The sequence below is a fragment of the Entelurus aequoreus genome, linkage group LG07 (genome assembly GCF_033978785.1).
Source record: "Entelurus aequoreus isolate RoL-2023_Sb linkage group LG07, RoL_Eaeq_v1.1, whole genome shotgun sequence".
NCBI classification, from domain to species: Eukaryota; Metazoa; Chordata; class Actinopteri; order Syngnathiformes; family Syngnathidae; genus Entelurus; species Entelurus aequoreus.
Genome location: NC_084737.1, coordinates 48,756,868 through 48,769,827, shown reverse-complemented (window position 1 = coordinate 48,769,827; position 12,960 = coordinate 48,756,868). Strand labels below are relative to the sequence as shown.

The window sequence follows — 12,960 nt, the reverse complement described above, 5'->3', positions numbered from 1 at the left end:
AATGTGTATTTGTGTAATAATGAAATCTTAAAATGTTTAAATGTAACATTTGTATTTATCTTTACCGATCGATCAATACATTTATCAAAACAATATCCAGTTATTTGTATAGTAACTTGTTTGCCATTGTTTTGCAAATTTCTTCAACATAAAAACACAAACAATGCAGTGTTGTTTTCTTAGTATTGCACAAAATAATACCCAGCTCCATGATCAGGGTCCATGGAAGCAATTAAGTTAAAAACAAATAAGCAAAAGAGGATGAAGTAAAATAAAGACCTTTCTTTTTTCAAAAGTATTAAACTACAAATGAAAGTCAAGCAAAAACTTACCAAAACTACAGTACAGTACGAGGAACTGAGCTGATTATGATAACTATTAATAGTTACAATGCAAAGCGAACATATTCTTATACTGTAGGCTTTTTACCTGGAGCAAACGTAGAGGAGGATGATGTCGCTGTTATTGTCTGTTATTGTGAGGCTCAAGGAGCACACAAATAGCTTATTTTTAAGGTCAAAACTGTTAAAGGTAGGTAGGTCTTTATTGTCATTGCACAAGTACAACAAAACTTAGTTTTCAGCACAAACCCGTTCAAGATTAGACAAACAAACAGTGTACAGGGTTACAGAACAGGAACGGTGATGGGTCGCCACAAGGCGCCCCGTAAAAGATGGGAAAAAGGTAAACGCTGGGGAAGGATGAGTAAAAAAATGCAATCTAGACTGGACTCCTGAGGGGGCCCAGTCTGGAATGGGAAAAAACCTCTATAGCAAAGCACATATACATATTACAACATACGTACATCTCGAGACTAGCAACAGAGGGGAGTGAGTGAGCTCTTCAGGTGCTCCCCAGCCGTCCATCACCCCTAAGGGATTCGCGTCAAGGGCATTGGATGGGGGGTGGGGTATGTGTGTGTGGCGTAAATTTTTTGTGGATGCATGTGTGTGTGTAAGCCTGCCGCGTGTTTGTTCCGCGGCCTTGGTGTCGTGCAGTCGCTAGTCAGTCCAAAGTCAACAACAACAGATGTGTGTCCATGAGAGACAAGAGGGGAGTTTGTTGTGTCTTAGCTGCACTGTCCTTTGGGAGAGTCTCGAAGCCAGGGAAACAATCCAAGTTAGAATGTTTTGTATGCGAGTGAAAATAAAATTTGCTTTTCACTCTAAATTGTCTATGACTGGTCCTCAAAATTCATCCTGCGGGGCAGACAGTCCGATGTTATCCAAATCACAAGAGTGTCCACAGTTCTTCCCGCATCCTCCAATCATTTGTGGCAGCTTTGGGGTACTCTGAAGACTGCCAGCAACTTCCAATTTGTCAACAAACCAGAGCAACGCTTATTCCAATCAGCAGATGTCCTGTTGTCATAATTCCGAATAGGTGGATATCTTCACGTCCTCGACTGAACGGGTCGCCAGGCACGCGGCACTACTTCTCCCAAGGGTCCGCCGTGTGTCCAGCAACAACCGCTCCGTCACGACAAGCAGGTTCCCCCAAACCCAAATCTTGTCAATTTCGTTGAGGCCAGTTAAATAGTTCCAATGTTTAGATATGGAGAGCAGTGCAAAAAGAGGCAACAAGAAAGTTAAGACAAGACAAGACAAAGAAGCAAGCAGGAGAGATAAGGGAGAGGAAAGGGGAGCGTCCGCCCTCGATGAGTGCCAGTGATAAATTTCCTGATTTAGTAGACTATTTGACAGGGCTTATCATGTTTAAAGCAAGAAGTTATCAATTGCCTGCAAATATTCAAAGTGTATTTACAGAAAGAGATGTGGAGTATAACCTCAGAGGAACGGCAAAATATAAACACGCTTTAGCACTTACCCCAAGGAAAAGTTTTTGTGTCTGAGTCTGTGGGGTGAAAATATGGAACAGCGATGTGCTCAAACACTGTTCAAGCATTGAGCATTTTAAGAAATTGTACAAATCTAGTATTTTGGTTCGATATAATGAGGTCTCGGCTTGTTTTGAATGTGAGTATGAATGTACTTTATGATATATTGAGGTAATTGTAAGCACATTGTTCTGGGCAAATCGAGTTATGTGGATCCAGATGAATGCACTGCAAAAAGTCAATGTTCAAAAACAAGAAAAAATAAAATAAAATTAAGGGTATTTTATTTGAACTAAGCATAATTATCTGCCAATAGAACAAGAAAATTTGGCTTGTCAAGACTTTCCAAAACAAGTAAAATTAGCTAACGCTGCCGCCCCTAAGCTCTGGAACAGCCTTCCCCTCCACATTAGGTCAGCCCAGAGCCTGGGGGTCTTCAAAACCCTCCTTAAGACCTACCTCTTCTCGCTGGCCTTCGACCCGAGCTGAGTCCGCCCACTAGGCCACCATTTCTAGCCCCCCCCCTTCCCATCCCTTCGCTTTAGTTGTATTTTTCAATTTGTAGCACTTTTATTATTATTATTTTTATCCTGCAAATATTTTTTACTTTTTATTCGACCCCTTTTACCGTATTGCATTTGCACTATCCTGTTTAGCACATTCATTGTTTATGTTCTTTGTTTGTTTTTTGTTTTGCTTAGTTTTTTTTTGTTCTATGCTTTTTTAACCTGTAAAGCACTTTGGTTCAATTTAAAAGTTGTTGAAAACGTGCTATATAAATAAAGTTGACTTGACTTGACTTGAATGAACCCAAAAATACCTTAAAATAAGTATATTCTCTCTAATAACAACTGTACTACTATATGAGTACGTATTTTGTATTGTTTCATTGAAAATAAAACAGCAAAGTCCATTTGGCTGTCATCTGTTTTAATATGAGACACAATTGTGTCAAAGTCATGATTTTTTTTTTCATGCTTGAAGTAAAAAAATATTACTTTAAAAAAGCAGATTTATACTTGGGAGTGTTGATGACACAGCTTTGCAACCGTTGATATTCTAGTTTCAAGCATGTTTTACTCAATATAGGTCATAACATCTCAGCAACAAGCTATAATATCTTACTGAGATAATTTAGGACCAAAACCCTTAAAACAAGTAAAAGACTTTAACATAAAATCTGCTTAGTGAGAATAAATATCTTATCAGACAGAAATAAGCAAATATCACCCTTATTTGAGATATTTAATCTTACTTAGATTTCAGTTTTAGCAGTGTGTGATAAAATGTGGTTCAGAGGAAACTGGATATTAGTTAATGTTAACTATATAAAAAAATGGGGGGGGGGGGGGTTAAAAATGTGTATATTTCTTCTCAGTACCCTTTTGAGATATGTTTAATTGATTTTTTTTTACTTTTTTAAATTTAATTTTCTTTTCTTTTTTTGTGAAATAATAATATTGCCATTGAGCACACGACTGGAGATATGTATGCATATTATGTACAACATGTATGATATGGAACTGACTATGACATACTTAATAAACAATAACATTTTTGATTCTCAAATGTTAACGCCATTTCTTCCCCCGTGTTGTTGGCTGCAGCAGAGTTGCCAAACGCAGGAGTTACAGCCATACATCTAACTTGGCTGCACTCTTCAAATCCTGTGTTTAACCAGGTGCTTCCTCAAATTGGAAGCATTCGCCACTTGCCTTGATTTTTGCGAGTGTAATCTGCATCGGCATTGCGTTTGGGAAAGACAAGCCACACTTTACAGTGTTTTCTATTTGGCATGGTTGGGTTTTTGTCATGAAACATTGATGCGTTGCAAGATTACAAAGAGCATGTCTGCTTCAAAATCGCCTGTTTTCCTCTCAAGTGCTAGCAAGTACTCGCCACTCCTAAGTGCTAATTCAGACAGACGTGCGACGTCATGCGCAACCCAGGCACCAAAACATGGCAATGCTGGATCTTACGTGAATCTGTGCCCAGTAGTATCGGCTGGTTTCTGTCGGTGCCAAAAAAGTACCAGAGTGCACATGTGGTGTTGGTGTTCTATGGTGAACTATTTCACAGAGAGAAAAAATATGTTCAGAATTTAAAACTGTTTGTATTATTTTCAGCCCAAGAAAACAACCTTCAATCATGTTGTCACATCTAGAGCCGCATTACTGTAACAATGACACCAGAGAACAGTATTATTCCCTGAGTCGGGGAAAAAGAAAACCACACCAGCAAATCATGTGCATCCTTAGAAGAAAAGACAGAGAGATAAATCATTTGGATTCAAACAACATATAAAATGCAAACCTAATTCTGATTTAACTGATGTGATTTAAAATGAGTTTAAAATTAGAACACTCACTTTTCTCCTGTCTTGAACACAGACAGCTTTATAGGTCAGTCTAGCAATAATGGCTGCACTGCACTAATGAGTTATCAATGATCCATAAACTTCTCTCTTCAATAGCTTTTCCTGACTGAATTTCACAAGATGAAATGAGTGGTGGCACAAGTCATTAAAAAATGGGATTTGGACTTAAAGAAGGTCTTCTTACATATTTTCCTTTTTTGTGTATGTTTGGGTCAAATCCATCAAAACAAAGTCATATGCATGGATTGTGTTGCATTTATTGTAAAATATATTTCTAAACTCTTATGTTGTGTTCTCCCTCGCAGCCACTGGAAGTATCATAGACTTCACAGCCTGAGGGGTGCAGGGAGCCATGTGCTCTATATTTATCTTGCTCGATAATTTATTAAGTCTTTCCAGTATGCGGAGAACTAAAAACACAGCAAAAAAACAGGGCACCACACGCAGCATGTTGATAGGGAGAGCATGTGCAGAAAGGCAAAAGAGAAGTTGTGTTGACTTAGCATTTTTCCACATTAACATCTCGCATGTCCAGAATGATTCAGATTACATCAGTAGGTAAACTATTCTGACTCAGCATTTCTGTGACTGGGAAATCTTGTTCAATGATACCGGGTGTGACATATTGGACAGGAGGCATGTTTTCAATTATTGCATTTGATGACGATACCCTACTTTTTGTCTCGCTCTCCCCCCAGTATGAATACTTCAATGCAGTGCTGATCAATGAAGTGGATGACCTGGGGAACAATGTTGACCTGGGAGGAGACTTCATCCTACAACCCAATGACCACTTTAACAACTTGTCAGTCAATCTCAGCCTCAGCGTTGTCCAGGTGCCCACGAACATGTACAACAAGGGTATGCTCCCAACCACCGTTTGCAACCATTTTCTCCACACTATGTTTATAGAGAGATATGTGCCTTTTTTCAACTGTAATGTTTACAATATTTGCTGCACAGAAAAATAATTTGTGCAGTCACTCATGTAATGATGCTGGTTTTCAGAAAGCTGTGTGCCTGTGTTTCCAGTTTGACTTTATCAAGTGTAACACTTTGGACTATACTTGTCACAGACCAACTTAATTAGTGGTTTAAGAACATCAAATGGTTGTCTAATTCACCTTTCACTCAGTCAAACAAGGCCTGGAACAGTGTTCAGTGGACAGACCCAATGTAACATGGGCTTAAATCAGCTACGAATAAATTATATTAAGAGAGGGCAAGAATTAGAAAGAAAGTAGGTTAAGTCAGACTGATGGAAGACCCAAGCAACAGTTTAATTACTGCAAAGTGATAGAGGAAAAAAGACCGACAGAATGAGATTGAATGAAATGGAAAGGAACTGAATGAAAATGCTACGAGAGCGAGACTGGCAGGGTAATGCAAGGAGAGGAAGCGTAATCTTCATTTGATTCACTGGCAAATGAATAGAAGTGAGGGAGGGAGAGAGCTTGGAGACATTTTAAATCCTCAGGCGTTGTTCACTGGTAGCAAGAATGGTGATGTATTTGCTGTGACTGCAGGAGCTTGTTTGGTGGGCGACATCTTGCCCGTGCAAGAAGAAAAAAAAAAGAGTAAGAGGCTTGTGTTTCATTCAAGCACCTATTTGTTGACGTTTTGACAGCGTGTCTTCAATTAGAGATTGTAACTATTTTGGTAAGGAAAAAAAAAATACAAATCATTTTACTTGTGTATGAGGTAAGAAGAAAGAAAACTATACAGTACACTTCCATGAGTATGAAAAACAAGGGCGAAAAAATAGTAAAACAAGATTACGTTAAGGCATTTTCTATATGTATTTGTTCAAACCTGTCTATGCATGTGGTTATGGTGGTCCCTGTTCAAATTCAAACAAGATTAATCATGAATGGCTATCCAAACTGCAAATTGTTAAACTCCAAATAGGTCTGCTCTCCAATCCCTGAATGTGTCGCGTATCAAGCTTGCTTCCAAAAGACTAATTCATTCATAGCTTATTGGTATGGTTAATGACAGCACAACAACGATGACAACATAGGAAATGATGAAGAACGTCTTATCTACTTTTCTGTCTGCACTTGATATGTCTACAGTGTCCACATCCTCGCTAGTTTTTTTTTAATTATTTTTTTATATAGATGAATATACTTGCTATATAACCTACAGCTTCATTATTACCAACAGCTATCACCTATACAGCTAATACTATTGGTAGAAGACACTACTGCATTATGCTAAGAGGAAAATACACAGGAAATAATGAATAAAGTCATGGTGGAATTGAGCCGAGTAAAATATGATTTAATAACATTTTGCGTATCGTTCACAATCATTGTGAGAGACAAGAAGACAAACGTTTTGGTTTTTTTGCTTTATAACTTGTACAATTAGGCTCGTTCTCGGTGGCTAGCAATGCAGCAAATGGAAGCAATAAATTATACCTCTATATCAATTTAAAAATGCTTAAAAAACCGTCAACAATACTTCATTTACGTTCGGTAACCTGTATAATAACCAAGCTGTAGCGACATTGTTATTGTAAGAGCAAACACTGAGGAACTCTTTTTCTAGCATACTATCACATGGGCATGCTTCGGTATTAGCCGTAAATAGCTAACTACGGCAAGAGATAAGCTAGCTTCTACAATAACACGAAACACTATTGAGTTTGTAATGCACAACACTGCAATACGACACCAATTTGTACTCATTGAAAAACATGAACAATCTTATTACAGTATCTGTAAAGTATTAGCCCACGTTTCATGTTTTGTTTGTACACAGTTAGCCAAATAGTGTATGTGCTGTAGTTGTATTAACACGCATAACGTGTATCATGATCGATATTAAAGTGACTCACTGGATAGACAGTTGCTCGTCTGGTCGAGCTGGCCAGGGACGTTTCCTGCTGGTTTTGGGTAAGAAATCAATTTATGTCAAAATAGCTTGGGTACATGTTCCATATTATAGTGTCAACATCACTTTCATCCCCCTCTCCCGGCTTCTGTCTACTCCAACGTGTCATTCTTCCTTCGTGCTCGCTTCTATAAGCAGCAGTATATTTAGCTTCAAAAGTAAATGTAAATCCTCATTTGACTAAAAATAGTTCTTTTTCTTGTCTGTTACCAAGTCTGCCATGATTAGAACACACATGTTGCCAAAAGTCAGACGTGCGCTGCTATGGAAACAGAAATCAATGTGTGGAAGAAATGATCAAAATACAGTAAATATTGAACATATTACATATTGTTATGAACGTGCCTGTTACTACATTATATATAGACTCGCATTGTGTACATTAAACGTTGAAGGAGGGTTTTGAAATTGTTTTAGAGGGTTTTGAATGCAATGACGGTGACTCCCATTAGCCCCATCTTTCAAGCATTTTTTTCATAAACTTTAAAATCGTAAAAAGAAAAAGACGTGTGTTCTTGTCTCTCATAAGTATTGTCAACGACAGGCAACATTCCAAAACAAGTGCAGTTCCCATTTATGTAAAACTAATAAAATGTTACTTGGAAATATGAAAAATAGATACTCAAACACAAATACAAATAGATGATGTAGATCGGGGTCTTCAATTAATTCCAGGCCAAGGACCCCCAAATTGAAGGAGAGCTGGAGCCCCAACCACCTGTATATTCTGTATTGAATTAGGATTGTGTTTTAAACTAAATTGATCCGAAAGGTACTTTGTTATTGTGCAATACTAAGATATTAATATAAAACAGTATATTGCTACTAATAGCCAGCTGGCAATTATAGTGCTAATCGCTCGCTGGAAACTGGCGTGTTAATCACTAGCTATCTTAAATGTTAACATGAATATAATCATATAATTAGTTATTCGTGTTTGTAGGGTGACCATGCCACTGCCATTTCTAAACTACACCACAGCGTGTTGGATCAATGTTAAAGTGTATATAAAAACATTTACAATTGTGGAAAAATTGCAGGGGGCTATAAAAAGATCGATTAAACGCCCCTGCAGCACCTCTGCGGAGCCCTGTTGAAGACCTCTATTGTAGATATTGTTATGGAGGAATAAAACACAATTGTAGGAGTGATAGATATTACTGTATACACAAAACCCAAAACCAGTGAAGTTGGCACGTTGTGTAAATCGTAAATACAAATAGAATACAATGATTTGCAAATCCTTTTCAACTTATATTCAATTGAATAGACAGCAAAGACAAGATACTTAACATTGGAACTGGAAAACTTTGTTATTTTTTGCAAATATTAGTTCATTTGGAATTTGATGCCTGCAACATGTTTCAAAAAAGCTGGCACACTTTGCAAAACAGACTGAGAAAGTTGAGGAATGCTCATCAAACACTTCTTTGGAACATCCAACAGGTAAACAGGCTAATTGGGAACAGGTGGGTGCCATGATTGGGTATAAAAGCAGCTTCCATGAAATGCTCAGTCATTCACAAACAAGGATGGGGCGAGAGTCACCACTTTGTGAACAAATGCGTGAGCAAATTGTCAGTTTAAGAACAACATTTCTCAACAAATTATTGCAAGGAATTTAGGGATTTCACCATCTACGGTCCGTAATATCATCAAAAGGTTCAGAGATTCTGGAAAAATCACTGCACGTGAGCGGCTAAGCTTGTGACCTTCGATCCCTCAGGCGGTACTGCATCAAAAACCGACATCAGTGTGTAAAGGATATCATCACATGGGCTCAGTAACACTTCAGAAAAACACTGTCAGTAACTACAGTTTGTCGCTACATCTGTAAGTGCAAGTTAAAACTCTACTATGCAAAGCGAAAACCATTTATCAACAACACCCAGATACGCCACCGGCTTCGCTGGGCCCAAGCTCATCTAAGATGGACTGGTGCAAAGTGTAAAAGTGTTCTGTGGTCTGACAAGTCCACATTTCAAATTGGTTTTGGAAACTGTGGACGTCATGGAACAAAGAGGAAAATAACCATCTTGATTGTTATAGAGGCAAAGTTCAAAAGCCAACATCTGTGATGGTATGGGGGTGTATTAGTGCCCAAGGCATGGGTAACTTACACATCTGTGAAGGCACCATTAATGCTGAAAGGTACATACAGGTTTTGGAGCAACATATGTTGCCATCTGAACAACGTTATCATGGACGCCCCTGCTTATTTCAGCAAGACAATGCCAAGCCACGTGTTACAACAGCATGGCTTCGTACTAAAAGAGTGCGGGTAGTAGACTGGCCTGCCTGTAGTCCAGACCTGTCTCCCATTGAAAATGTGTGGTGCATTATGAAGCGTAAAATATGACAACGGAGACTCTGGACTGTTGAACATCTTAAGCTGTACATCAAGCAAGAATGGGAAATAATTCCACCTGAAAAGCTTCAAAAATTGGTCTCCTCAGTTCCCAAACTTTTACTGTGTTGTTAAAAGGAAAGGCCATGTAACACAGTGGTAAAAATGCCCCTGTGCCAACTGTTTTGCAACGTGTTGCTGCCATTAAAATCTAAGTTAATGATTTTTTGGAAAAAAAAAAATTACGTTTCTCAGTTTGAACGATAAATATCTTGCCTTTGCAGTCTATTCAATTGAATATAAGTTGCAAATGATTTGAAAATCAGTGTATTCTGATTTTATTTACGAATTACACAACATGCCAACTTCACTGGTTTTGGGTTTTGTAGATAATAATATGAGCTGAGAACACGTTTTAAGTACATACGATATAAAGTGGCAAGAATTCATAAACAGTGTTCGGGAAAACGGCGTTCCATTGATTTTTATGGTAGCGAGTAATCTAATTAATTAATTTTATGTAGGTTACAATATCGTTCCCGAAACGTTGCAAGTAAAGTGGCACGCTACTTTTGATGCGGATAAGACAGCTTTAGAATCCCAGCAAGTTCACTTTAGGAAGTAAATATTTACTAGTGCAAGTGGCAGCCACCGCAAGCACACTCATGCACGTGCAATACTACTACTACGGGGCAATAATGAATATTTAACAAACTGACAATCAGTATCAATAATAATCCTACAATACACCGTTTTGTGGACAAAGAGAGACACGGCCATTGACACACATTGAAACACTCTATTAAAGGGCCTGTTGGCAACATTTACACAGATGCCGAGAGGGCGCCAACTTTCTAATGTATTTTACACAGTATATCCTGGCCTCTTACGGCTTCTCGTACGTAATGACATAATTACGTACATACGTAACACATGTACGCGCATTAGCTTTAGGTGTTGTTAGCTTCGGACAGTTAGTGTTAGCTGTCATTATACATATTGTATAACGACAGCAGTATATTCTACCATAACAACAACATGACTGCAAATTGTTTGTTGCTTCTCTTGGACTGCTTTTGTTTGTGTGCACGCGCTCCCCGCGCGTACGTGTTGACGAGACCGGGTGAGTGACCACTTTAAACATAAATACATTTATTCGGGCCGGTAAAAATGCAGTAGTTGTGAAAAATATAGACAACTGTCAAACATTTGTGTTCTGTTAAACCACTAAAGGTAACATAAGTTAGCTAGTGGTGTTTTTGTTATATTTTTTGCTTGACATTTTTTTTTACTGTTCAGCACCTTTAACTTTCAGTAAAAAAAAAACAAAAAAACATTCCACATGCGCTGCAGTTAACAAGCTCCTTCCAGTTTGCAGACCACCATCCTTCCATCCATCCATTTTCTACCGCTTGTCTCTCATGCTGAGCGAAAAAGGCCAAAAAGAGCGTACTCTCTGACGTCACGCTTCACTCAACAAACAGGCACCGCCTTTTAAAGGCACAGACTCACGTACTCTTCTCTCATGAAACATCTCTCAAATGCATATACCAGATATATCCATCCATCTATTTTCTACCGCTTGTCTCTTTTGGGGTCGCGGGGGGTGCTGGAGCCTATCCCAGCTGCATTCGGGCGGAAGGCAGGGTACACCCTGGAACAATGTTTTTAAAAAGTAACGCATTAATTACTTTGGTTGGGTGATTGGTGTCCGTTTATTGCAAACATGCATACAATTACAATATACAGTAATACATCACATATTTCCAGTTGTTTAATTTCAGCATATCTGAAAAGAAGTAGGAAGAAGCAGAGCTTATTTATGTCTACCCCTTTTTGTAGCAAAACAGTTTTAACCCATTTGTAACACAACAGTGGATAAATAAATTAGTAAATAATTATACAATGAGTAAATGAATTATTACATACATAAATTAACAATAATTTAAATTCTCATAAAATGATGGTTCACCTATGAGATGAAAAAGATGATATTTTTTTTTAAATAGGGTTCAAGACGTGTATCAAGATAATTCTTCTTTGTACTTTAACACTTTGTGTTTGAACAGGATCCTATTTGTACTATGTTTGACTTCCTTGCTTAATCCATTCCAAAATATAATTCCACATACTGATATACTAAAGGTCTTAAGTGTTGCACATGCATACAGTTGTTTTAAATTAGATTTTTCATTAAAGTTATATTTCTCCTCTTTTGTTGAGAAGAATTGTCATACATTTTTGGATAGCTGGTTATAATTTGCTTTGTACATAATTTTAGCTGTTTGCAAATGCAACAATTAATTTAATTTCAATATTTTTGATTCAATAAGTAAAGGGGTTTAAATATTCTCGATATCCGATATTGTTTTAACCTTACTAATCTTTTTGTAACACTGTTAGTGTATAAGTGTACTTTTGTACTTATTTCCCCATATGTCTACACAACAACTCCGATATAGTGACACTAGCGAGCAGTAGGGAATATGGAGTGATTTTTAGTCCATTTTGCTTTATTCATTATTGATGTCTTTCTTGCTACTTTATGTTATATATTTTTGACAAATAAGTAACTACATATATTAAAGAATAAGTCAATTAGTAATCAAATTACTTTTTTGGGGGAAAAGTAATGCGTCACTGTAATTATAATAACTTGTTAAAGTAATTTTCCAAACACTGTTCATAAGGCTGGCTATAGGGAAGAATATATCATTAAATCTAAAACACTGCAATGTACAGAGCTTGTACATTTCCAAAGCACAAATGTACAAAGCAAACAACAACAGGCTACCAGAATACAAAACCCAAAACCAGTGAAGTTGGCACATTGTGTAAACCATAAATAAAAACAGAATACAATGATTTTCAAATCTTTTTTATTTTATAATTAATTGAATAGACTGCAAAGACAAGATATTTAATGTTCGAACTGGGAAACTGCAAATAATCATTAACTTAGAATTTAATGGCAGCAACACATTGCAAAAAAGTTGGCACAGGGGCATTTTTACCACTGTGTTACATGGCCTTTCCTTTTAACAACACTCAGTAAACGTTTGGGAACTGAGGAGACCAATTTTCGAAGCTTTTCAGGTGGAATTATTTCCCATTCTTGCTTGATGTACAGCTTAAGTTGTTCAACAGTCCGGCTCTCCGTTGTCGTATTTTACGCTTCATAATGTGCCACACATTTTCAATGGGAGACAGGTCTGGACTACAGGCAGGCCAGTCTAGTACCCACACTCTTTTACTACAAAGCCACGCTGTTGTAACACATGCAGAATGTGGCTTGGCATTGTTTTACTGAAATAAGCAGGGGTGACCATGAAAAAGAAATCGCTTGGATGGCAACATATGTTGCTCCAAAACCTGTATGTACCTTTCAGCATTAATGGTGCCTTCACAGATGTGTAAGTTATCCATGCCTTGGGCACTAATACACCCCCATACCATCACAGATGCTGGCTTTTGAACTTTGCACCTATAACAATCCCGATG

At 37.7% G+C, this 12,960-nt stretch overlaps 1 protein-coding gene across 8 annotated transcripts in view; it reads left to right on the top strand.

The window, feature by feature from the left end:
• Nucleotides 1–12,960, top strand: part of cacna2d3a (calcium channel, voltage-dependent, alpha 2/delta subunit 3a) — a 343,144-nt gene that overhangs the window by 180,502 nt on the left and 149,682 nt on the right. For all 8 annotated transcript variants that reach the window (XR_009826794.1, XM_062053832.1, XM_062053836.1 and 5 more), the window contains one exon: nucleotides 4,913–5,075. Coding sequence is in view for 7 of the 8 variants with exons in the window: in XM_062053832.1 (XP_061909816.1) it covers nucleotides 4,913–5,075 (163 nt within the window). In the remaining variant the exon portion in view is untranslated. The remainder of the gene's footprint in view (nucleotides 1–4,912; nucleotides 5,076–12,960) is intronic.